Below are 26,464 nucleotides of genomic sequence, written 5' to 3'. Positions count from 1 at the left end.
TCAAACTGCATAAAGAGCATCTACCAATATTATATAAAAGTCCCTGTATGAGTTGCCAAGAATCTTGTTTTCCCTCTTGCTATTGTGCATGTATTCAAAAATTACTCCTGTGCAAACTGATAGAATTGTGAGCTGATGGAGCATCCATTGCAATAGGCAAATCAAGTCCTTTTGCTTAGCACTCAGCCCTAACTTGATTGGATGCGGAAGTCCTGTCCCTTCAAATGGTAAACATTCCTTCTGATATATAGCAAGTAATGCACTAGTCTAGTATACAACAAGACAAAGATGTTTTATTTATTGAGCTCTCATGAGCTTTGATTACTCCAGCTTTTTCAACAGGCAGACTAGTTGGCACCAAGTATAACAGCTTCCATATTTTCTTGCTGGTTTCCAGTGTTAAACATGTCAGTGTTTTACATCACAGCTATGAAAGCAAGAGAGATTGGCCTGATGAATAGCAATGAAGGTGGAAGAACGGAGTGTTATGACAACACCCTGGGAAATCAAATTACTATTTTTATGAGTAAAAATAAAAAAAATTGTATAGAAAACATTAGCTAACAGCAGAACCAGATGGAGGAATCATTCTTAGGTAAGCAGTACTTGGAATTGCTAAATATTTTTCCTCCCATTCCACCTTGAGTAAAAATAAACCTTAGAGAATAAGCATATTGTTCTGAATGACTCTCACTTGCCAGGGCTTTCGTTATAGGTGGCATGCAGGTCCCGTTCAGTAATTGTGGTTATTCCAGAACATGATGCTAACATGTTGGTAACTTTCCTGCACTCTAACAAAAGTCAGAGGTAGATTCTCAGTTATTCAAAAAAAGGATTTTTTTTTAAAAAAATCCTGAAACAATAACACCTCTATGGCTTTAAGATGAGATGCAGCAATCTATATAAATAAAAATGTAATGTTTGTTTGTGGGATTAACATAACTCAAAAACCACTGGGCGAATTAACACCAAATTTGGACACAATACACCTATCAGGCCAACAAGTGACCATCATTCATAAAAACATTGAAAAACATAGCAGAAGGGATTTAAAAAGCCAAAAAACCCCCATTACAATGCATGTGCAAAACCACATATATAAACACAAACACACATATATACACATATACACAAACAAAACACATATATACAGACTGGGCCACAGCAATGCGTGGCAGGGGATGGCAAGTTTTACATATATGAGGTATCCTCCTTTTTTCACAAAAAGTATTCAGAATGCATATATACAAGACTTAGATAAATCAGATTGTGTTAAGTTCAAACACTTACCAAAAAGTTAGACAAGAAACATTCTTTATTTAGCTTTCATGAGTTTTGTCTGCCAGATCACACAAATATGCATTACTTGACGCTCAAAAGCTACACTATGAAGCTCATTTGGCCTAACTGGAGGGCGTTGTTGTTGTTGTTTGTCTTCAATCATTTCCAACTAGTGTTGAGTCCAAGGCAAATGAAGCATGGGATTTTCTTGGCAAGGTTATCCAGAGGAGGTTTATCACTCCCCTGCTCTGAGGCTGAGAAAATGTGACTCAGCCAAAACCACTTAATGGCTTTCCATGCTGAAGCAGAGATTAAAATACTGTTTTTCTGGAATCCTAATTCAATTCTCAAATCAGGACTCAACAATGGCTGCCCAACAGCAAGTCTAGCCTAGTCCAAATTCATAGGCTAACTGAAACATTTTTGAATATCTTGAGTTTTAACACCATGGAGCAGCCTCACTGGTCTACTTATTTTTTTCCATTTGATAAACACAGGGTTTTGACTAACAGGACTTTTTGGGCAAAATGGAAAACAATTTGGATGCTTTTGAGATTTTTTAATCGATTTTGTGCTTCCTAAAACTTGTTGCAAGTCAGAATATACCTTACCTCAGATGAGGCTTGTGCAATATTACCGAGGGATAAAAAGAATAAAAACAATCATCTGACATTTTTAAAAAAGGGAAAGGTAAGAAAAACCTCAAGATAGGTGAAAAAAAAGGAAGAAAACCGTACAACAATGCATGTATGAAAAACATAAATCTCAATGCAAATTAAATGATCAACGCAGTCTATAAGAGCAAGGAAAGGGATACAAATGCAGGAATGTAAAGAAATGCCTAAAATAAAAACTGAGAGCTTTTCCCACCTAACTACTTGGAAACGAACAAGGCAGGAGGCAGAGGCAATCTTTTCCTGCATGCATTCCAGTTCCGTTCCAATAATTTAAAGCTAGCTTTCATTCAATGCATCTATAATATCTGCATTAATCTTCAGTGGTTTTTTCAAAATATGTGCTGGCATTTTAACTTAACTCTCACCCATCCCCTCCTCAAATTTGCTTAAAGAGAGTGCCGTCAATAAAATAACAAATCCCTTGGCTTCGAAACCTTTAGCATTTTGCTGACTGCTGAAGACGTTCAAAAGAGTAAAAGCTTTTGGCTTGTCAGCATCACAGCCCCACTTTTTATAATAATCACTTAGATGAGCAACCCTACACGCCAACTGAAGAGATGGACAACATTTGCATGACAAAATTGGTCATTCTTACATGGCAGCACCAGACTAAAATGACTCACTGGGATTCACAGAATTCAACTATGGTGTAAAGTGTATGCAAGAGGCATCTGCATAAGAGGCAAATTCTTTCCATGACAATCTCAATTGGCTTCCATGGAACTGTTAGAAATATTCATTATCCTTACCCCACAGCCCATTCCGTTGCTTGGCTCACACACTATTCTTCTCATTTCTGGTTCAGGAAGAAGCCCTGCACCACATCCTGGGGTGGGACATAAGACCCCACCCATCTGCAGAACATATTCCTCAGCACCATAGCACTGGTAACGGTTGTACTGCAAAAGAAAAGCAAATGTATTGCGCAGTTTAATAAGCTTTTCAGGTTTTAAATAAGTTTGTCATTCTTATTTCCTTCATATGAGTAGTAAGAGCTAGGAATATAAATACTATTAGAAACTATCTGGAAAATGGTAAAATTGAGGGGTTTTTTTTAGCATTCATAGAATTATAGGTAGAAGAGACTGCATGGGCATTCTAGTCCAGCCCCCCTGCCATGCAAGAAAATCACAACCAAAGCACAAAGTAATCAGAGTATTGAGAAGGCACAAACCCTCTATGGTGATACCTTGACTTAAGCGTTTCATTAATCCTGTGACTGAGCTCTTAACTCAGAATGGTCTTATCTCAAAGCAAATTTTCCCATTGAAATGCTATTCATCCATTCCGCCACACCCAAACCCCCATTTTTGTTATGTGTTTTAAGTAAAAAATGTACTTTATAAATAACAAACAATATATAAATGAACATGAAACAATACAAAAGAAAATAGAGACCGTGAAAGAGACCATGAAAATGAACAAAATCTGGCTACCAGTATTAAAAACACTCTAAAATTACAACAGCAAAACAGCAGAGAGGAAACAACCAGGCACATCTTAACACCTCTCAACAAAAGATTTTCCCAGGCTCAGGCAAGCCTTCAAATGCTAATGAAGGTGGTCAGTTGAAACATTCACACCTAGCTCCAGCAGAGAAAAGCTCTTTGCCCCACCCCAGCCATTCCACAAATATATAAACCCATTGTCCTAATTCCAACAGACCTCACTACCTCTGAGGATGCTTGCCATAGATGCAGGCAAAACGTCAGGAGAAATGCCTCTAGAACATGGCCCCTTAGCCCGAAAAAACCCACAAGAACCTAGTGATTCCAGCCATGAAAGCCTTTGACAATACAATAAAAAGAAATATCAACTTTAAAATTATAGAAGCATGAAGTTGTGGCACAATGGTAGAAGCACAAAGCACAAAGTGAAGAGGCAGAAGCATAATTTTCTTCATACTCTCTTGCTCTCTTTTCCTCTCCCTCTTCATGAAGCCAAACATACCAGGAACAAAACCAACTAACCCAAAGTTCCTCAAAGCAGACAAGAACAAAACAGTCAGCAATCTTCCAAAGCGGACAAGAGCAAAGCAGACAGCAATCTCCCAAAGCATAGAAGAGCATGAGGCACAAGGCATGGAAGCTGATCCCTTGAAGCCCTAAAGCCCCGTACTCTGCCGTTAGCACTCTCTGGTGCTAGCTCTTAGCTCAAACTACTGATCTTATGTCAATGTGAAATTTGGGCTGAGCAACAGCTCTTAACTCAAAATGCTCTTGAGTTTATTTATTTATTTATTTATGACATTTATATCCCATCCTTCTCACCCCATAGGGACCTAATTTGGGATGCTCTTAAGTAGAGGTTCCACTGTATAGGTAAGATCTTTATAGTTTGGGAGCCATCCTGAGTCAAAAATATACTGCTTTGAGTCTCTCACTGCTTTGGGTTTTTTGTGTGAAAAGGGGGTGCATAATAATAATAATAATAATAATAATAATAATAATAATGGTCTTTTACACAGAAAAGAGTATTTTCTGCACATAAAATGTCATTTCTGAATTTTAAAAAACAGACTTTTTCTGCACAAAAACATTTTTTCCATACAGGACAATCTTCCTGAATTGAAAACAATACTTTCTGTGCAGGAAACAAGTTTTGTATGGGAAACCTTGTTCTTTGTATAGAAATGTGCTTCCTTCTGCATAGTGAACCTTTTTCTGAACCTAAAAAGTAGCTATCTATGCCAGAAATTAACATGTATTGCTTGTAACCAGTGAATAATCTTTGAGATTTTGATAAATTTCTTGCAGTTGGAAAAAAGTAAAATTATTGAGTCTTGCCTGCAAGAAGAGAATTTACAAAGATTTATACCAGTATCTCAGCAGTGTTTCCAGAAATTACTTTTTTGGGGGGGGGGGGGGCATAGGATTCCCTTCACATACCAACCATTATGATGTAATTAAACTGGTGTAGGTTGTGACAAAGGCTATGAATGCAATGGTGGTGAAAAAAGTCAGGTTGCTTGGAACCTTTGTCAGCCTTTTCCCACCACCAATGCAGAACCCTGAAACAAATACACCTGCTAGTACAGGATGCCAACAGGATACAGAACTTGGATAATAACTCTCAGACTCCCCCAGCCACAAGGCCACATGCTATATTGTTTGGGGGAGCCTGGGTGTCCAAAAAGTTATAGTCTCTCAAAGTTTGCTTCTGTGTCTGGTATAAGTTCGATTTGGGTCTTGGGGTTGCCCCTTCACCACTTCCTGCTTGCTGTGGCAAGTAGCACTCAACTTCTGGCTCTGCTGTTTTGTTTTCTCTTTTAATTTTCATGTATAAATAATAGTTTTAAAAAAATCAATTTTTCTTTTGGAAGTTATCAGCAAGAGAATTGATTCACTAGATTGGATGGTGAGGAGAGTCATATTTTGTCAAGAAATTTGACATTTTCTATGGGCTCAGTATAAAAATCATACCAAATCATTATGCTATTAAGGCACCAACAAGCATTATTTTTGTACTTTAAAAACCCAAGGCAATAGATGAATCTGAAAAGAAGAGCTCTTGTTAAAAGCATCCACACATTTCATTATCGGAATAAAAGCATAAATTGGAATAAAAGCATATTCTCAAGGTATCTCTTAGTTCCTCCGAAAATTATGCCGTGCAGTTTGTGCAAGTCTATCACTAACTCTTTTGTTGTAAACGTGCTGTTTTCATATGCTATAAGATTTCTGCTTTGAATCAAACTTCTTGCCTTATATTTTAAGCCTCAAGGGAATATTAAAAGTGAGTTTTTAAAAAGTGAACACACGTATCAGGTGTATGATCCACTCAGTTTCTGGCATTGTTCTAAGAAAAGTGGTTTCAAATTGCAAGAAAACTATATGCAGTTACATTACTCCTGATCCAGTGCCTCTAATGTGAATTTAATTTTAAAATTGTGTGTTGATCAACTCCTATCTACTTGTCATCCCCCATACACATGAGGTTCCATTGTTGTTGTTTATTCATTCAGTTATTTCTGACTCTTCGTGACCTTATGGACCAGTCCACGCCAGAGCTCCCTGTCGGCCATCAGCACCCCCAGCTCTTTCAAGGTCAAGCCAGTCACTTCAAGGACAGGTTCCATTAGAAATTGTCTATAAATCTATCTGTCTATATAAAAATGCTCTGTGTGTAATGAATACCTTAAAAACAAAAAACGACAGGGCCAAATGACCCCAAATCTGGCACAAAAACTCATCACAATCCAAGGAGTGACCATCACTGGAAAAAAACCCACAAAACACCTTTAAATTCAAAAAAGGAAGAAGACAACACCCCCCCCCCCTTGCCCCCCTTGCGCTGAGGACACAGAATGAGGATTCCAAAGCAGCAGCGGCGGCAATGGTTTCTGCTCCCTGCATGTCTCTCTAACTAATGCTAAGGCAAGGGATCAAAGGGCAGAGGCTGAGGAGAAGGAGGAGGGGGAGGAGAGAGAGGGGGGGAGAAAAAAAGAGGGAGGTGGGCCAAACTCTGTGCACACACTCTGACTCTCTGTCTCCCCCCCCCCCACACACACACTCCCACAGCACAAGGGAAGGAGGAAGGTGCCATGATGGGCGTAATAGGGACACTCGAAACTGACATTGCTTGGAAAAGAGGCCCCAAAGACCATCCAGCCCAACCTAATTTGGCAGTAAAGGAAGACACCATCAAAGTCTCACAACAGATGGCCAACCAGTTGGAAGGGAGCCCTAAAGGCCATCCAGTCCAACCCACTCCTTCCCTCCCTCCTTCCTTCCCTTCCTCCCTTTCTCTACTTCCTTTCTTTCACCTTCCTTTACTTCTTTCCCTCCCTCCCTTCCCTCCTTCCTCCCTTCCTTTCCTTTTCTCCCTCCCTCCTCCCTCCATCCTTTTCTTTCCTTCCCTCCCTTTCCTTCCCTCTCTTCCCTTCCTTCCTTTCCTTCCTTTTTCTCTTCCCCTCACCAGCTTCATCCTCCTTTATTAAATCTACAGTGTAGATGCACCCAAAGTCACCCCTTCCACACTGCCATGTAAAATCCAGATTATCTACTTAGGACTGGATTATATGGCAGTGTAGACACACACACATGCACACACACATGGATGGATGTTGGATCACTGGTTGGTGTGTGTGTGTGTGTACATAATTACAATACTTTATATAATACTGTTATATATATATATATATATATATATATATATATATATATATATATATACTACTATATAATATAACGTTAGAATAGAGTTAGAAGGGACTCTACCATGGTATTGGGGGAGAACAGACAGGAAGGAAGGAGAGAAGAAAGGAGAAGGGGAAAAAAGAGGAAGGAATGAAGGAGGGAAAGGGGGAAGGAAGGAAAGAGAGAAGGAGGGAGGGAAAGGAGGAAGGAGGGAAGGAAAGAGGGAAGGAAGGAGAGAAGGAAAGAAAGAGGTACCGAAGGAAGGAAGAAGAGAAAGTAGAAAGGAAGGAAAAAGGGAGGGAAATGCAGGAAAGAGGTAAAGAAAGAAGGAAGGAGAAAAGGAAACAAAAAGTGAAAGAAGGAGGGAAACAGGGAGGGAAGAAAGGAGGCAAAGGAAGAAGTAGAGAAAGGGGGAGGGGAGGAAGGAAAGAGAGAAGGAAGGATGAAACCAAAGAGCGAAAGAAGGAATGAAAGAAAGAGGTAGAGAAGGAAGAAAGGAGAGAAAGGGGAAGGGGAAGAAAAGGGGGGGGGGGAAGGAATAGGTAGGTACTAGGTACCTCTCTTTCATAATAGTCCAGATATCTACCTCTACTTCGAAAATTCTTACCAAGGCCACAGCAATGTGTGGCAGGGCACAGCTAGTAGTTTATAAATCCTCTTTTGTTAAGGAGCTTTATTGCTTTCACACATCAACAATAACTGACCACTATAAAGATCTAGAAGATGTTTATCACCTCACACAGCTCTTTGGAAAATTTTGGCCAAGGGACATGATTTGCACCTTTTTGGATCCTATTACAGTCTGCCCCACTCTCACAACTGTATAAATATGCTTTAAACCTCAGGCTTCAGCATCACTCTACTGCTTGTGAAGAAGTGGGTTTATATTCACAAAAGTTCATGCTAAAATAAAAATCATTTAGTTGTAATGGTACCAACACATTAATTTTCTTACCCCTTACTCCCTTATATGCAAAAAGAGACTATCTCAGCTATGTTTTAGGTTCTTTGGAATTGATTCATTTTGCTCACAGAAGTGGAAGAAATCATGACTATCAAACACATACCAAAGGACTTTAAAATTACTAAAAATATGAAAATATTTTCTACAACTTTTTTTAATTTATACAACCCACTATTTAAATTACTTCTGAAAAAGCTTTGAAAATATGTTCTGCCTATATTATTCACAAAAAAGGAGACCCAAAGTCGTAAGTCTACTCAAAGAAACCAGATCAAGGAAAGCAAAAGAATGAAAAACAGCAACAGCATTAGATATCTGTAATAACACATTTTACAAAGAGAAGCATATTTGAAAGACAGGAAATACTTCTGAACTCTCATCCAGACATGGTATCACTGTTCTAAATCATTTCAAGGTGTTTTGAAGTTTTATAGTGGGATATCAGTGGATCCAGAGTGCTCTTTCAGTCTTGTCCTTGATCCATGCACATGTGTTGCACACCAGAAAATGTGCTTCAATTAGTGTGTTTAGCAGTGCATTATTCTTATAAGAACTGTTCTCTTCTTTGGATTTCGTTTATGAGTTTGATACCACTTGTTTTTAAAATGGGTCTCAGTTGCATATTCTTCTGAAACCCCATCCTGCTATTTAACTTTGAGCAGTCACATTGGCCAATCATTCTTCCATTTAGCCCTCTTTAATTAATTTATTCATTTACCATATTTATATCCTGCTCTTCTCACCCCGAAGGGGACTCAGAGCAGCATTTACATAAAGGCAACAATTCAATGCCATAGAAACAACATACAATTAAAATAAACATATACATTAAAACTAAAGAAATTAAAACATCTAAACATTACACCAACCGTTAAAACCACACAATTCAAGATCATAGTCCGCAGCCATTCCAGTTGACATTGCACATATTCTGTATTCATTTATTGCACTACAATTACATTTTTTTACTTTCTTTCTGAAGGCCAGGAAGGATGGGGCTGATCTAATATCACTGGAAAGGGAGTTCCACAGGTGAGGGGCCGCTACTGAGAAGGCCCCATCTCTCATCCCCTCCAACCACACCTGTGAATGAGGTGGGACCGAGAGTAGGGCCTCCTCAGAAGATCTTAATCTCCAAGATGGTTCATAGAGGGAGATAGCTCTAGCTACATCAAGCACAATGAAGTAAAGGGTTAGAAATATTGACTTCCTATTTTAGCAATTGATTCAATGATCCTACTCTAGATATGGCCAACAATTGTATTAGATCTATGTTAATGAGCAAAGTTTGTCTCAATCATTAGTGGCTCGCCAAAGTTTCAGGGAGAAATGAGGATAAAATCGATCACTAATCCTTTTTCTGAAGAAGAAATGAGTAATTTTAGTAATTTTCTTCCCATAGTAAGAAAGACTTCTAAATCCTCAGTTTCTGATACCTATTTTCAGTTTGGAACTTATTGTACAGAAGACTGACGTGGTTACTTTGCAGAAAAAAACCCCCTTTCTGTGTGGAAATGTTTTCTTTGTAGAAAAAGCTGTCTCCTGTGCAGAAAAAGCAGTTTTCGCTGCAAATCAACCATGTACATATTTTTTGAGTGAAATGTCTCCAAGTGCAGCATTTTCTGTGCAGGAAACATTTTTTAGACATTAAAATATGAATGCTGCTACTAAGCTCTCTATCCACCTACACTACTCCAAGAATTATGACCACAGAAATAATAATCTTAATAGGTGGTTGTCTTCTTTTATGCAAATATTAAGCCTTCTGCAAAGTCAGGAAGCTAGTCCAGGATTATCACATTTTCTGATATTTTAAAAATAAACCTGAGATTTAAGGGCATTCCTGATGATATTAGTAAATGTAATTCATTAAATACCAGCCACAAATGCTCACAGCTTGTAATTTAAACACACACAAACACATCCAAGCAAGGGAGAGGGGCGGCGGGAGAGAAAACACATTTTTGCCATCTGGACATCAAAACACAAATCTTAGCTAAAAGGGCCATTCCCAGATCAAGCTAAAATGATCCACTTAACAAGATAAGGAACATTCAGTTTAGCCTACTTGTTTCTAACCAAAGGTAACTATAGAGCAGAGTAGAAGGTGAGCTCTGATGACACAACTGAGAGTTCAGGAGGAAGCTAATTAAAGGTTCTTTCACACACGTATATAACCCAGAATATCAAGACAGAAAATCCCACAATAACTGCTTTGAACTCGGTTAGCTGACTCCACACTGCCATATATTCCAATTCAAAGCAGATAATGTGGGATTTTATTCAGCTGTGTGGAAGGGGCCTATGGCCCCCTTTATGCTTCCATATAATCCAGATTTTCAAAGAAATAATCCATATTATCTCTTTTGAACTTGATTGTATGAGTCTACACTGTCATATAATCCAGTTCAAAGCAGATAATCTGGATTTTATATGGCAGTGTAGAGGAGCCCTAAGTCAATACACAGATCTCTCAAAGGGTCTTTGAAGAATGCAGCAACAAATCAAACCTTACTAACTGTGATAGGCTACTGATCCATCAGCATGGCTGATCTGCACATAGCTTTTCCCTCTATGAGCCAACAAAAAACTGGAGACTTTGTGCCCTTGCCTTCTATCAGGAGATACGCCATGAAAACTGGAGATTTGGGACCAGGACATGAGATCCAGAAACCCTAGGCCCTTTCTACACTGCCATGTAACAGATAAAGCAGGGCCTAAGATTGCTGGATCTCATCAAAGCAGATGATTCACACTATTGGCTTTGAACTGGATTATATGAGTCTGCACTGCCAGATAATTCAGTTCAAGTCAGATAATCTGGATTGTATATGGCAGTGTAGAAGGGGCTCTAGTCATACTACTGTTCCCTCCAAATATGGATTGTTTTTCAGAGCAGGTGCTTTCATTAGCCCACATGAATCTCACATTCAAAAAAGGTGTGTGTGTGTGTGTGTGTAAGTAATAGAATAGAAATGATGGCATGTACCACTAAATCAGTTTCCATGGAGCGCCCTTCCCATGGAGGTAAGATCAGCCCCCTCGCTGATGGTGTTCCGTAGAAGATTAAAAACCTGGATGTTCGAACAGGCATTTGGTTAATTCGGTGCAATGAATGTAATGATTAAAGGATTGGTAATATGGACGACGAAACTGGATCACGATTTTAGTCAGGAGATGCATTGGATTGTTATTGATGTGCGAATATTGTGTATCATGCTTTTATGGTTTTAAATTGTATACTGTTGATTGTTGTATTTTGTTGTAAAACGCGTTGAGTCGCCGGCTAGGCTGAGAAACAGCGGTATACAAGTATAGCAAATAAATAAATAAATAAATTTTATTGTGACATGACCTACAATTCTAGAATTCAAAAAACAGCCAATAGGCAGAGATTGAGGAACAGAATCAGAAGTTTTTAGAAGGGCAAAAATGTGTTGAAAGTACCAAGCTTTTAACATCCATTTGCTACTTAAGTAGATCTCACCATCCTGCTTGTGTGCCTCCCATTTTATACTGCTTGTTTACTGCAGGAGTCTTGAGTTGAAAAGCTGTGGCAGATAGCAGATGTACCAATTAATAATCTGTCGAGGTTGATGGATAGGATTTTTTAAAAAGTCTCCAACTCATGTGTATGTATGTGTGTGTGTGTGTGTTTCCCTCCTCAATTTCAGGGCAGCAGGTGTGTGTGTGTGTGTGTGTGGGGGGGGGCATGAGACACACACTGCCTCCCCAGAGAGAGAAAGAAGCTGTCTCATTAGCATCTGTCTTTTATGACACCGTGACGCTACCTTTCAGATGTTAACTCACCTGCTCCTCGCCCAGAATTCTGAAGTGATGCAGCTCTTTAATCAAGGAATCTGGACAGCCAACTGCAGTAAAGAAACAGAGAAATACAGCTTAGAACTTATTTTCATTGGCTCTGGGGGAGTGATATACTGCCAGCTGGCTCAGGGATGGAGCGCCAAAGATGGATACCAAGCTTAAGTAGCATCATAAAATGTTATTGAAACTGGAGGAGATATACTGTATTAGCCAACAATCCAGCTATACCATATTTCAGAACATGCTAGGGATGTTTTGATGGATTGTGCTCTTCTTTATGGCACAGGAAGAAGGGAAAGGAGGAGATTTGCTGGGGATGGCTCTTTGTAATATTTTGCCTTTCACTAAAACCCAAACTTATGACTGAAGCAGGCTTAGGGATGGGCATTATAGTCCATCTGAATTGACCGAGTCCATTAATATGAGCAAGGACTTGGATTTTATAGGAAAGCATAATTGGTTAAAGCAATGGTATTCCCCATAGTAACCTATGGATGTGAGAGCTTGAACATAAGGAAGGATGAGCAAAGGAAGATAGATGCTTTTGATCTGTGGTGTTGGAGGAAAATTCTGAGAGTGTCTTGGACCACAAGAAGATCAAACCAGTCCACACTCCAGGAAATAATGCCCGGCTGCTCACTGGAAGGAAGGATATTAGAGGCAAAGTTGAAGTACTTTGGCCACATAATGAGAAGACAGGAAAGCTTGGAGAAAACAGCGATGCTGGGGAAAATTGAAGGAAAAAGAGGGACCGACCAAGGGAAAGATAGGTGGCTGGTATCCTTGAAGTGACTGGTTTGACCTTGAAGGAGCTGGGAGTGGTGACGGCTGACAGGGAGCTCTGGCATGGGCTGGTCCATGAGATCACGAAGAGTCAGAAGTGACTGAACAAATAAACAACAACAATCTTTGGTTCTCCACTCCTCATTCAAACATGTTAAAGAAGCATCATGTCTCACTGCTGTCAACACTCTTCCTCCATGAGAGGTATGAAATGTCTTTGATAAACCAAAGAAGAGATATAATCACCCTTTTTATTGGATTTTTTGGCACATCCAAAGGTATTGGTGTGTAAAGATCACCGGTATTTGTGATAATGTAAATCCCTATGTCATCTTGCCATGAAACAAGCCCAAATATATGCTGAACTATTGTAAGGAAGTCTTATGTTAGGAGGAGGTCCATAGTGGTGCAGTAGAGATTCTAATCTCTATTGACTGCTAAATTAATTCAGCAAGATTGGGTTAGCTTCTCAGCCTGACTTCCCTCACAAGGATGTTGTAATGATGAAGTGGAGAGTAAGGAAGCTACACAATATCACCTTGAACTCTTTGAAGGGAAGATAATGTAACCAGTGATACATAAAACTGCTCTAGCTTTATGTAATCTCCTTAAAATGTCACAGTTAAAATACAAAACTGTTAAAAGACTTACTGCTACTGATGCATTTATTATATCTATTTATCTATCTAATTCCTGCATCTATTTTTTCTGTCACCATGGACCATTGCGAGAAAACGTCAGCTTCTTGGGAATTTGAGAAATAGTTAATTCTCAGAGTATATATTATGAAGGAAGTGCTGCACAAATAACCCTTATTTATTTATTTATTTTAAACATTTATACCCCGTCCTTCTCGACCTCTGAGGAGAGACTCAGAACGGCTTCCAAACAAGTAACAATTCAATGCCAAACATAGTAAAAATACACAATAAATACATGCATATGGAAAGGCGTTGTGTGCCCATTTTTAAAGAAAACATTCTACCAAAAATATTTTCTAAATAGTAAAATATTTTGTTAATCAAAGGTCAGGTGAACTCTTTTGAATTCACTGACAGCATCAATTTTGCAGACTCAGAGGGAAAAAAAGGGGGGGGGTATCAATAAATGGCTCTAAAGTGGAACAGGAAACATCAATGAAAGGCTTTATGACTTCTTGAGTTCCACTTATGTGACCCTATTATGTAGAATATTACCTAGGAATGTATATAGTTCATGGCACTGCAGGAATTTGCACCCAATGAGAACTAAAGGGGTGAGGAAAACAACTCATGCAATTTTGCTAATAATTTCCAAGGTAGCTAACACTAAAACTTAGTTATGCTCTGATAGCAGCTTAGAGCTTAACATATTTTACGTAACACAAACTTCTCTGAGGAGGTTATTTATTTATTGTTTTGTCCCCCCCCCCCAAATTTTTTTTGCTTATTCATACAGTGATTTTAACTCAGTTTTTGACAACTGAAAATAAACTAGAACTTTGTCTAATGATCTGCAGTGAAAACAAGGCTCCCAAAATGGCACTGATATCACAATGTATTCATAAATATCAATTCATTCCTCCAGCTTTTTTTGAAATCTCTAAACTGTTGAAATTAATTAGAATTCTGATGTAAGTGTAAGACCTTTATCCTTCTCATGTCCGATCCACTGCTGAAGAGTGTACCTCTATGACACTGTAATCACTCTGAAGGTGTCAGACATTGATGCCAAAGGATTTAGTGACTTCATTGTACTAGAGTTAATTAAGGTTTTGCAGTTTGGAGCAACCTTGTCTCTTTCATAAGGTTTGCCCTCTTTTGAAAGAAAAGATGTTGGGCTGAAGGGTTCAGATCAGCTCAAGCACAAAATGACTCATTGTTAAAGGACAGCGGAAAACAAAAAAGGATTGTAATATTTCAAGGAAGGAAACAATGATAAGTTAAAGAGAACAAGGACTGATTGACTGATTGATTGGGATCAGTGTCTCTCAAGGTGACAGCTAGGTTATAAATTGCTCTTCTACTGTGCAACTGATTTGTATATTTTTAACATGATCTGAGACTAGAAAAAAAAAACATGTTTTGAAGAGCTAATAATGCCAGGTGTCTTTAATAAACCACGGGAGCAGCAAACACAACTGTCCTCCAGTGAATATCCAATGATAGAATGACCTAATCCAGTTTGCTCATCAAAAATTTAAATGCTCTTACTAATTAATAAAAAATGGAAAGAACTTAAACAAATGTCATGCATGCTCTTCTTCCAGTTGGATGCAGGGTATGAGAGTTGGATGATGGAAGAAGGAGCCAGCGTGAAGTACATTCCCATTGACAGTTAAGACTGTTTAACACATTTAATAAAACTGAGGTCACCACGATGTGTAGTTAAAGCATGGAATTGTAGCCACTTCCTTACAACTTACTTTTATATTCCAAGTACCCATCCCTCACATTTCTTCTGAGGTTGTGAGATGCTGTCATGCCCAAAACTACCCATTTGTCCCAAGTTGTGATTTTTCAAACCTCAAGGTCTTAGTTCAGGACTCCGAACTATAGCTTTTCCTTGCCTTTAAGTTTGCTTGGAGTTTAACCTAACAAATGTCTTAGGAAAGGCTCATGGAAAGTTGCTTTATCTGCCCTCCTGTCTCTTCACTCATGAGATATCACAAGCAGAAAGTGTACAATACATTGAACATCTCTACGGGGAGAAACTGTTCCAAGACACACGGAAATTGGAGAAACTAAGGACCAGGAAAGCACATCTATTGTGCTCCCTGACTTTCCTTCTACGCTGCAGAGACACAGATACCATCCCACAATTCCTCGCAGCCAAAAGGACTTTCAAAACACCACAGGCTCACCGGATCTATGACCGCCTGGAACGCAACCTCTTAAGAGAGAGAATCCACACCATCCGCAAAGAACTCGCAAACACAGACAAGGAACTACTGCATCTCCATATCAATATCAGCCAGAAGATGAATTCCCAGGACTGGGACAAAATAGACAATCTCACTTACAGGAAAATGGAGAAGAACATGGTTGTCCACACCAACAGACAAAAACAAAAATTCCACAAACGCCAAAAGCAACAGCCGAAACCAGAACTGGATACATCACGGACCATCATCAACCTGACAGACAGACAACTCTCTGAAGACCAAGTATCCATACTAGCGAAAGGAGGAAACTTTGCTGTAACCGCCACCAGGATCCCAGTAGAAAACATCATTGCCAATGTCGAATCAGCAATTTACCGCCTACCAGAGGAAGAAGCAGAAGAAGTACGAGCGGAAGCAGCAAGGATCCTGAAAAAGGCAAAACTCCCCTCCAGTAACATTACTAGGAAGGAAAGAGAAGCCATTCGAGACCTAAATTCAGATCCTGATATCCTCATTCTGCCAGCAGACAAGGGGAATGCCACAGTCATCATGCATACGGAGCAATACAAGGAGAAGATCAGAAAACTCCTGGACCCTACTATATACAAAAAACTCAAGCAAGACCCAACTGCCAAAATAACCAGGAAAACCAACACCCTGATTAAGAACTCCTCAATAAACTTTGACATACGACAGCAGCTATGTAAATCGGAAGCCCATCCACCCAGGCTTTATGGACTCCCAAAAATCCATAAGGACTCCACCCCACTCAGACCCATCGTGAGTGCCATTGGATCCCCCACTTACGACCTAGCAAAATTTCTTGCTGCACAGTTACAAAGCCATATTGGGCTCACTACACACTACATCAAGGACTCAGCCCACTTCATAGAAAAAATCAGCAATCTCAAGCTAAATACAAACGACAAACTGATCAGCTTCGATGTGGTATCTCTATTTACCATGGTCCCGGTAGCAGACACCATGGCACTCATCAACCAGAGGTTCCCAGAAGACATCACGGCTCTGTTTCACCATTGCCTCACCACCAGTTACTTTCAGTGGGACAATGAATTCTACGAACAGAAAGATGGAGTAGCTATGGGGAGCCCTCTCAGCCCAGTCATAGCTAACTTCTACATGGAACACTTTGAAGAACAAGCCCTGGAGACAGCAACGAAAAAGCCCACGATATGGTTCAGATATGTGGATGACACCTTCACCATTTGGAGCCATGGAGATGAAGAACTCAACAGGTTCCTGGACCATCTTAACAGCATCCATCCAAACATCCAGTTCACCATGGAAAAAGAAAATGAAGGAAGACTGCCTTTTCTAGATGTCCCAGTCATCCGCAAACCAGATCAACAATTGGGTCACACCGTCTACAGAAAACCCACACACACAGATAGATATCTACATAAAAACTCCAACCATCACCCAAGTCAAAAAAGAAGCACCATCAAAGCCTTGGCAGACCGTGCAAAAAGAATCTGCGAACCCCACCTCCTCCAAGATGAACTGAACCACCTCAACTGGGCTCTCCAGGCCAATGGATACTCCACCTCAGACATCAGAAGAGCTACAAGACCAAGAACAAACCACGAGAGTAAAGATGAAGATCCACCCCGAGGAAAAGTGTTCCTGCCATACATCAAGGGAACCACTGACCGCATAGGGAAGCTGATGAGGAAACACAACATACAAACAATCTACAAACCCACCAAGAAAATCCAACAAATGCTACGTTCAGCAAAGGACAAGAGGGATCCTCTCACCTCTGCAGGAGTCTACCGTATACCATGCAGCTGTGGACAAGTCTACATAGGGACCACCAAACGCAGCGCCCAGACACGCATCAAGGAACATGAAAGGCACTGCAGACTACTTCAACCAGAGAAGTCAGCCATAGCAGAGCACCTGATGAACCAGCCTGGACATAGCATATTATTTGAGAACACAGAAATGCTGGACCACACCAACAACCACCATGTCAGACTACACAGAGAAGCCATTGAAATCCACAAGCATGTGGACAATTTCAACAGAAAGGAAGAGACCATGAAAATGAACAAAATCTGGCTACCAGTTTTAAAAAACTCTAAAATTTTAACAGCTAAACATCAGAGAGGAAGAAACCAGGCACAGATTAACAACTCCCAGCAACAGATTTTCCCAGACTCAGGCAGGCCTTCAAATGCTAATGAAGGTGATTAGCTAACATTCACACCTAACTGCAGCAGGGAAGAGCTCCTTGCCCCACCCCAACCATTCCACAGATATATAAACCCATTGTACTAATTGCAACCAGACCCTCTGAGGATGCTTGCCATAGATGCAGGCGAAACGTCAGGAGAAATGCCTCTAGAACATGGCCATATAGCCCGAAAAAACCCACAAGAACTGAGAAAGTGTACAATTTGTGTACAAGAGCTAATGTGCTTGCACAGCACCTGCCAAGAGCATCTCGCTAGAGAATGGAACAGATAAAACAAATGACATGAAATGCATTACTGGCAATGTGCATACTGTGTGTCAGCTGCAGTGAAGAAAATGCTGCTGGACTGATTGTGTTCGGCTCTGGTCTTTGCTAGCAGAAGCAGTTTCCATTTTAATGGGTGCTTTAAAGATAAATTACTCTAAGTAAATGAACTGCACTAGCTATTTGCTTCAAAGATACTTTCGTGCTAATCTGTAAGGGAAAAAATGAAATGGGAAAATGTTGGCATTTTAGAAAGATATTTTTTAAAAAAGATGTGAACAAATATTGAGAATAAAGGGATTTATTTTGCTTTCCTCATTCTAATCTCAGCCCAGCCCAAATGATTGAAATTTTATGTTGCTAGAAGTGCTTCCTTTTCATAATTTGACCCCCTGCCCCACTGCTGTATATGCATGGGTGTAAGCCACACTTTGTGACACCCTCGGAGGGAGGTGACAGCAGAATGACTGTCTGTAAAAATGGTGTGCAAGGTTCAGCTCTAATTTATTTTTAAAATAAAAATATCCTCATAGTTAAATAGAACTACAAAAACATCATTTTAAAGCCCAATTTACATGTACTGTATTGATATATATGCAAGGCTGAACTCTATGCTAATGTACCTTTTCAATCTTCTAATGTGCATGTGTTTAAATCAAAGCTGTCATTACAACCCAATTACAATGACACTTTCAATCAAGTGATTTCATCTGCATGCAGGCCAAGCATGCATTGTTGTTTTAGTTGCTGGTGGTTTTTATAGTTGCCAACTTAGACAATTTTTCTGGTATTTTATCTACAATATCATGGAGTGGTCTATGATGGGAAGCAGTTCATAAGAGTGACACCATTAATTACTTATATTGGGTGACACCAACGCTAATGCCACCAGCACTGGGTTTTCTATTTGCCACCTTTAAAAACTTCCCTCAAAACCAGAAAATAATGTATGAAAAACTACATACAATCAATTAGAATACTCCATTTCATCTAGCCAAGATTCACACAGGTAAACAATGGTAGAGTAGCAATTGACTAGATTTAGAAATTATTTTGAAGGAAATTTGGATACTGGTAGAATGAGGGAAGAAGAGAGAAGCAAACTACAAGAGACAGCAAAGGAAAGGCTGATTTTTAATTGCCACTCCATTTTTATTGACATTATTCTGCATTTGCGCACTTTAATTTCCAGTCACTTCATGCCTTGAGTTACTGTAATGTAATCGTTTAGAAATAATAAAATAACAATAAACCACTGAAAATAGATTTATGACTCAGAAGATCCTAGGAGCAACTCAAAACAAAGATATCGTCTGGACCCAGAAAAAAGAAAGCCATTGACATTTGAGAATGTAGTTATTCTTCCACAGTTAATTTGATCTTTTCATTTCCTTCTGCTCCCATAATTCTTATAAGCAATTGGTAATGGATAGCATTAATAATGATCTGAAAGTCTTCTATTATGATTCTTACATAGCCAATTTTAAATGATGATGACTTGGTTATTTTTGAAACTCGGATGCCTTTTAAAACCATTTTGGCCCCAGTGGGAACATAACAGTTCAGAATGAATTAAGAATGGTGAATAAACAATGACATTACCTGTCAAGAATTGCTAGTTTCCATAACTAGAAACAAATGATACTTCTCCATTAGACAAAGACTCTACCACCTTTCCCATAATAAATAAGGATGAGAAGAAAACGGCATGGGGAAATCCTGAGATATGATACAAGAAAAATGCAGGCAATGAGAGTATTAAGATATTTACTATGCTTCAATAAGATAAACATCTCAATCCTAGATCAAAGAGCAGAGATGACATGAGCCAACAGTTCCAGTGGCACTATGCCCACTTAACAGCACAAGGTCTCCCACCCCCCATGGATATGAAAAGGGTAGCTATGCTGACTTCTTAAGCTTTGTGTTGTGGCTTGGATATAGATGGACATGGCTGGTAAGTCTCAGTTTGAATCCGTGAGATGGGGTGAGCTCCCACCTGTCAGCTCCAGCTTCCCATGTAGAGACATGAGAGAGGCCTCCCACAGGATGGTATAACAACCGGGCGTCCCCTGGGCAATGTCCCTGCAGATGGTCAATTCTCTCACACCAGAAGTGACTTGCAGTTTCTCAAGTTCTGATACGGAAAAGAAAAATCTGGTATATCTAATTTCTAGACATATCTCTGGTTCAGTATGAGTTCTTTCTTAGTGACACAGCTACCTAATGACATTCACCATAGAAAGGACACTTGTACTTTCATGACAGCCATGTCTTTATCCTCCTCATGACAGAAACAACCATCTTGAAGGCACACAAAACCACACAATGGATACTTATTAAATCTGGAAGAACTCTACCATTCCCAGCTTGAGGCTGTATGTACAGCAAGCCTTCAGAACAAAGCCACATCAAAGTCTTTTTTGCAGGAGTGTATTTGTAACCTTCGTCCTTTGAAACACATCTCCGCTTTACTGGCACTGTTTCCATAAATATTACAGTACAAACCCCGTGGCATGAATATGGGGTGAGAGGCGCTTTGCACTGATGGCATACTAAGCATTTAGCACAATCAGCCCAGTTCAAGAAAAGTTTTTTTTCTTTATCTTTCATTCAAAAAGTACTTGAAATCTCCAAAGCAAGTTCTGCTCTTGGATGTCTACCTTCATGCTGGCAAGTGTCTTTGATGATTATCAGACTGTTCTCTCTGAAAGCTAGACAGAGGTCAGGAGTTTTCAGCACGTGGTGAGAAGGATTCTAAGAGCAGAGATTGTCTTCTTAGAGAAAGACTAACTATAGCAGAATAAAAGTCACCATAGAGCAAAAACCAACTGCCTGAGAATTTTGTTTCCTAGTTATTAGAGGTTGGAATGAGCACTAGAACAAGTAGAAGGCAAAAAGGCATTCTCTTTTTAAAAGTGGAAATAAATGGAGAACACTCCTTTTAAGTAATAGCCTGATATTGTTACCCCTTAGGGTAAAGCGATTTGGAGACAGAGCAAATATTTATTCTGCTACCTCTCTTGAAATGTGAAATCAAAATGGTGCTTTCTATCTGTAACAGGCATGGAGCAACTCAGCCGCTCGTGTTTGAATAATCTAAAGGCTGTATTTTTGAGTCATACATGGAGCCAGAAAAGAGAAGGGGTGCTTTTCATAAATGGGTTCAAGCATCATCAGATGAAGGTATTTATTTGAGGATGCTGCAGTGACAAAAAGGAAAAGAAAGCCTGCTTTACAAAATAATCAGATTTGCTGGGATTGCTTTTGTCATTGATGCAGGAAACTATGGGTGAATTGCATCTATGGCAGACAACTTCTGAGGATGCCTGCCATAGATGTAGATGAAATGTCAGGACAGAATGCGTCTGGAACATGGCCATACAGCCCAGAAAACTCACAACAACAGTGAATTGTCTTTGTTTGTTCTTCACAATGTATCCCAGTTTTATTCATTGTGTGACTCCATATATGAACCATTCTGAGAAATGGGGCACAGGGATATGTTAGCCAGAAAGCAATATGATGAAAACAACAGCTGCAAAGAGAGAAAAGAATCAGAACATTTGAAATCAGGCTAAAGAGAAGTGTATACACTAAAGGGGTGCAAGGAACAGGTTCAACCATACTCCTAATCTATTTCTATCATTTGTGAGCATTTGCTGTATTATCTCACTGTTACAATACAATATTATTGTACTGTTTCAACTGACAAATGTTCTATGTTGTACCACTTGGTGACATTAAGTGGGCATTGCTAATTAATATACTAGTCCAATACTCTGGTATTCTACATATTTCCATACATTTATGAGACCGAATTCATATGTACTAACTGTGTACAATGTTAAACAGGACATCTGATATCTTTTGTTATTTAGACTGTGAACCACTATAGGGATTTTCTGTGGGAAGTCAACCTACATTTTCAAATAAAAGAGATACTTGACTCAGGGAGCCAGGTTCCTTGTTGGGGGAGGGAGGTGGAGCACCCTCATGGTGGCTGCCATGTCCCTCCACTGCCAGGTTATGGGGGTGGAGTGGGTGAGGCAGGGATGGTCATCAGCCAATGAATGCGCGGCCAGTGAGTGGTACTCATTGGCTGCAAAAGGCCTTTTGTAACTGCACGGCCAGAAGACATCTTTGTAGCTGTACCAAATTCTAGTGTTGGTTAGCTTGGTCCACAACATTCACGGCATTGTCAGAGTTCTGCAGCAGTGTTGAAAATGTTCTCAAAGAAATGCATGTATAAGGGGCCATCTATGTTGACAATTTAATCGAGTTTCAAAACAGTCTTGCTTAAAGTGGTTTTGCAGAATATTGCACTGGAAATCCTGAAACCAGTTTGAGGCCCAGATGGCAATTACACAAAACACAGAGCATTGATGTGCACTATGGGTTGTCTTTGGCATGCTTTTGGAGAACCTTGTTGCCTGAACATCACAGTTTCAAGTTAGATTTGAACTTCATGAAATGATCAGCCCCCAGTGGTGCAATGGGTTAGACCCTTGTGCTGGCAGGACTGAAGACTGGCAGGTCAAAGGTTTGAGCCCGGGGAGAGCACAGATGAGCTCCCTCTGTCAGCTCCAGCTGCCCATGCAGGGACATGAGGGAAGCCTCCCACAAGGATGGTAAAACATCAAAATATCCAGGCAATGCCCTTACAGATGGCCAATTCTCTTCCACCAGAAGCAGCTTGCAGTTTCTCAACTCGCTCCTGACATGAGAAAATAAAATCAGTGTAGACAGGGCTTGAGATGAAAACTGGGTACACAGAACGAGAGTTGGTGTCAGTGTGAATAAATGTGTGGATGGACTTTGGGACGGCAATACATGATTGAAAAAGATTATGTTTCTTATTCACTTTCTGAGAACAAAAGTATAGCTATTGTCACGTAGAGTGTCTTTTTGAAGTTATCACAATGAATTTTGACTGAGACTCAAGATAAATTTCTTGCTGAATTTGAAACATGAAAAGTGCCAATGATAATGAAGAGGGTACATTCAATTCAAAGTGAAATGAAGCTTCTTCCAGTCAAGTTAAAAAGTGGCACTATTATAGCAAGGAATATGTGGTGGTTGGTTCCACATATACAGGCCAAGAAGACAAGCAACAACAAATGTCTGATTACATTTAGCTTTTCAATCTTAAGTCTTAGTAGCAACAAAATATGTTTAAAGGGGGTCCATAATAAAGAAAGGGATAATAATTGCTGGCTTAAAGAAAGGGACAGTTGAGCAATGGGTATCAAGAAAAAATGGACCCATATGCAGGTGTTTATTAGTTCAAAGCACTTTCTCTCATCGCTCCCACTTGCCAGATCCTTTCAATGTACTTATCATAGAGAGGAAGCTCTTTTTTTTTCATCAGCAAAATTATACCAGAAACAACATTCCTATGATGGATGCCAATTTGTGCAGGATTTCAAAACACAAGAAGACAAACCAGTTTAAATTTTCTTCAAGCATTAAAATATTTTTCCCCTTGAGTATTCTTTCCATTTTCCATAACAAAAGTATTGGTTATCCAATAATGAATTTCCCCAGTTAAAAAAAAAGAAAAGAAAAGCCCACATTCAGAAAAATATTGAATTCTGAGAGATTTTTAAAAGCCAGAGAAAACTAATATTAGGTATAAAACTAATTAAGCATTTGACAGGAAATGGCAGTTTGGTCCTTTCAGACTCAACACAGATAACTGGTATTATTTTTGTGCACTTGATTTCTTGTCTCACTGACATCTTGCATTTCCCCTTCTCTCCCTCACTGCCAACCTACGTAAATAGTCTCCTTCTCTTTGCTCTATGCTGGGACCTGGCACTGTTTCTTCCTTTTCTGCAAAATGAGGACAGTTTTGTATTTCACTTTAATCAGATCAAATTAGGACAGGTGGTAACCCTGCAGGCAATATAATTATGAAAAATGCCTCCATTCCACATGTGCTGTCCATCTACAAGTTTCTCATGTAGGACACATTGACTCCTTTTTTTTTTTAACAGTTTGAAATTGAAATGCACTGGAGGGGGAATTTGACCCTCATTTAAAATAACACAAAACTGAATCAATAATATTGCCAATCCTATTCTTACAGACTTCTACTTTAGTGTGAAAGGAAAAAAAAATACTGTATTCTATGTAAAAATGCCAACGTCTAAATAAAATTGCATATCCATGCCATTGGTTTTACATTACTAATGGTGACAGGCATTCTGTAATTTAAAATCCTGGTATGTAGGCATGTATGTATGCGTATAGAAGTCAAAGTATTTATGTTGATTGCACGTTAATACTACAAAGGCTCCCATCTGGCTTGATGGATCTGGATGAAACTTGGTATAAATACCCTTCATTACCCAACTTAAGATAATTGAGGGGCTGATAGAGGATGATGGGAGTTGCAGTCTACCCACATCCAGAGAGTCATGTCATTTCCACCCATTTTGGATCTGAATCAAACCTGCTACACATACCCTTCATGATCCGACTGGAAATATTGGTGGGCTTTGAGGGAAGGTAGTTTCCAGCTACATGCAGACAGTTGCTTCATTTCCAGCAATGATGGATTTCAACCAAACTTGGTACACATATCTTTTATGATCCAATTTAAAATACCCCCAGGGTGGGAGGGCTGAAAGGATGATGACAGTTGTAGTACATCCATCTCCAGGGAGCAGTGTCAATCCCAACTATAATGGATCTAGATCAAACTTGATTCAAATGAAAATACTGGTTGAGGTTTTTGGGGTGAGGGGAGGCTGATTGTGGATGATGGAAGTTGGAGTACAGCCACATCAAATGATCCAAGTGAATCCCTAGCCAGCACATACCCTTTATGATCTAACTCCAAATACTGGGTGGAGCTTGATAGAACATGATGGAAGCTGAAATCCAGCCACATCTGGAGGCCAGCATCATTACCAGTTCCCACCTGGCCAGATCTGGGGCTGATGAGAGTTATATCCACCCAGATCCAGGGATGATGGAAGTTTTATCTGACCACATCTGGAACTGATTTCCCTATACTGAGTTAATGTAGGTAAAAAGACTTAATTTCTAGTACATAGAAATTATTATTGATTAAATTAGGAGTATGTATTATGCGGCCTATCAAAACTTGAGACTTTAAATCCCAGCATTCTTCACCATTGACTATACAGCAGTCTTGCTAGACTGCTAAAATTGCAATCCAGCAAGATCTGGAGGACTACATGGTTCACACCGCTGGCCTAAATCCACCTAGTTATTCAAATTAGAACACATCCACTGAATCAATGGAAATTAAATAAGTGTTAACTTGCCATTGAGTAACTTATTCAATTGATCTATGCTCGTTGGTGCTAGCACCTGAATTAGACCATCTGACTGGCAGCAGCCTGTCCTTTGGCACCAACAAAGCCAAAGATGCAGATGGAAAAAGTTCTCCTAGCATCTGGTCAAATTTTTAGAGTGATCAGAAACACAAGTCTTAAGTAAATGGCTGTGACTCTTGAACAGATTCTATTGATTTTAATGGAGATGACATAAGAACACATCCCAGAATATTAGGTCTTTTCTCTCTAGAGGGGTTGAGTCAATTACAATTTCTTCATGCTACCTTCCCATCTCATCTCCAGGATTTACTTTCAATTGTGGCTTAGCTTCTGTGCTCACCTGGACAAAGATTGTCAGTGCTGATAGACTAATCCTTCATGGCAAGAGATTCCTTTTTTTAAAAAACCCAACAAACTCAGGCTGTAGTAGACCAGATGTAACAAGATTACTTCATTCTTCTTTAAGGATCACAAACTGAATGGATAGACAGAGGCCTTGAAGGTTAATTTCTGGTGCTTTTCGCAGTAAGCTATCTTACATTAATGGAATATGTGGGAGGCATACTATCAGTACAAGCAAGACCACCGTGAAAAAGAAAGAAAGAAATCATCAGATTAACCAATCAGCGATTCTTACATAATTTTTCAATCCTCTTTTTTGCAGACCCATTTTTACAAAAAAAAACAGGCATAAAAATTCCTAATTCAAAGTTCTTTATTTATTTCTAGCTTGATCTTTCTCCAAAACATAATATAAGTTGATGTTTTAACAGTGTTGTCCTTATGTCACTAGGAGCAGACTTAGGTACCATGTCTTTGATATTTATCCCTTAGCACACATGTGTCAAACTCAAGGCCCAGGGGTCAAATCTGGCCCAGCATGCCATTTTATGTGACCCTCCATAGGCTGGGCTACAACTCCTGTATTACTCATCATTCCATATTGTGACTTGAACTGGTGGGAGTTTTGATACAGTAACAGCTTAGCCTATTTGTTCTTAATATGGTTTTGATAAGAAAGGAGGAATTTCCACCAGCCACCTGCCAGGGCGCATCCCAAATGATAAGAGTATAGATGGCCTTGCATTTTTACAGGGTCATACATCCCTAACCTCAATGAATACGGACTATAATTAATTAT

The 26,464-nt window shown here is 39.5% G+C and overlaps 1 protein-coding gene across 2 annotated transcripts in view; it reads right to left on the bottom strand.

Moving 5' to 3' along the window:
* The window catches only part of PRKN (parkin RBR E3 ubiquitin protein ligase), an 878,318-nt gene that overhangs the window by 126,733 nt on the left and 725,121 nt on the right, over positions 1 to 26,464 (bottom strand). For both annotated transcript variants that reach the window (XM_060753692.2, XM_060753691.2), the window contains 2 exons: positions 11,871 to 11,932; positions 2,708 to 2,857 (listed from right to left, as the gene is read on the bottom strand). In XM_060753692.2, the coding sequence (XP_060609675.2) occupies positions 2,708 to 2,857; positions 11,871 to 11,932 (212 nt within the window). The remainder of the gene's footprint in view (positions 1 to 2,707; positions 2,858 to 11,870; positions 11,933 to 26,464) is intronic.

Source organism: Anolis sagrei, chromosome 1, assembly GCF_037176765.1.
Source record: "Anolis sagrei isolate rAnoSag1 chromosome 1, rAnoSag1.mat, whole genome shotgun sequence".
In the NCBI taxonomy this organism is placed as follows: domain Eukaryota; kingdom Metazoa; phylum Chordata; class Lepidosauria; order Squamata; family Dactyloidae; genus Anolis; species Anolis sagrei.
Note: the sequence above shows the minus strand (reverse complement) of the source record. Positions and strands in the feature narration are given on the sequence as shown.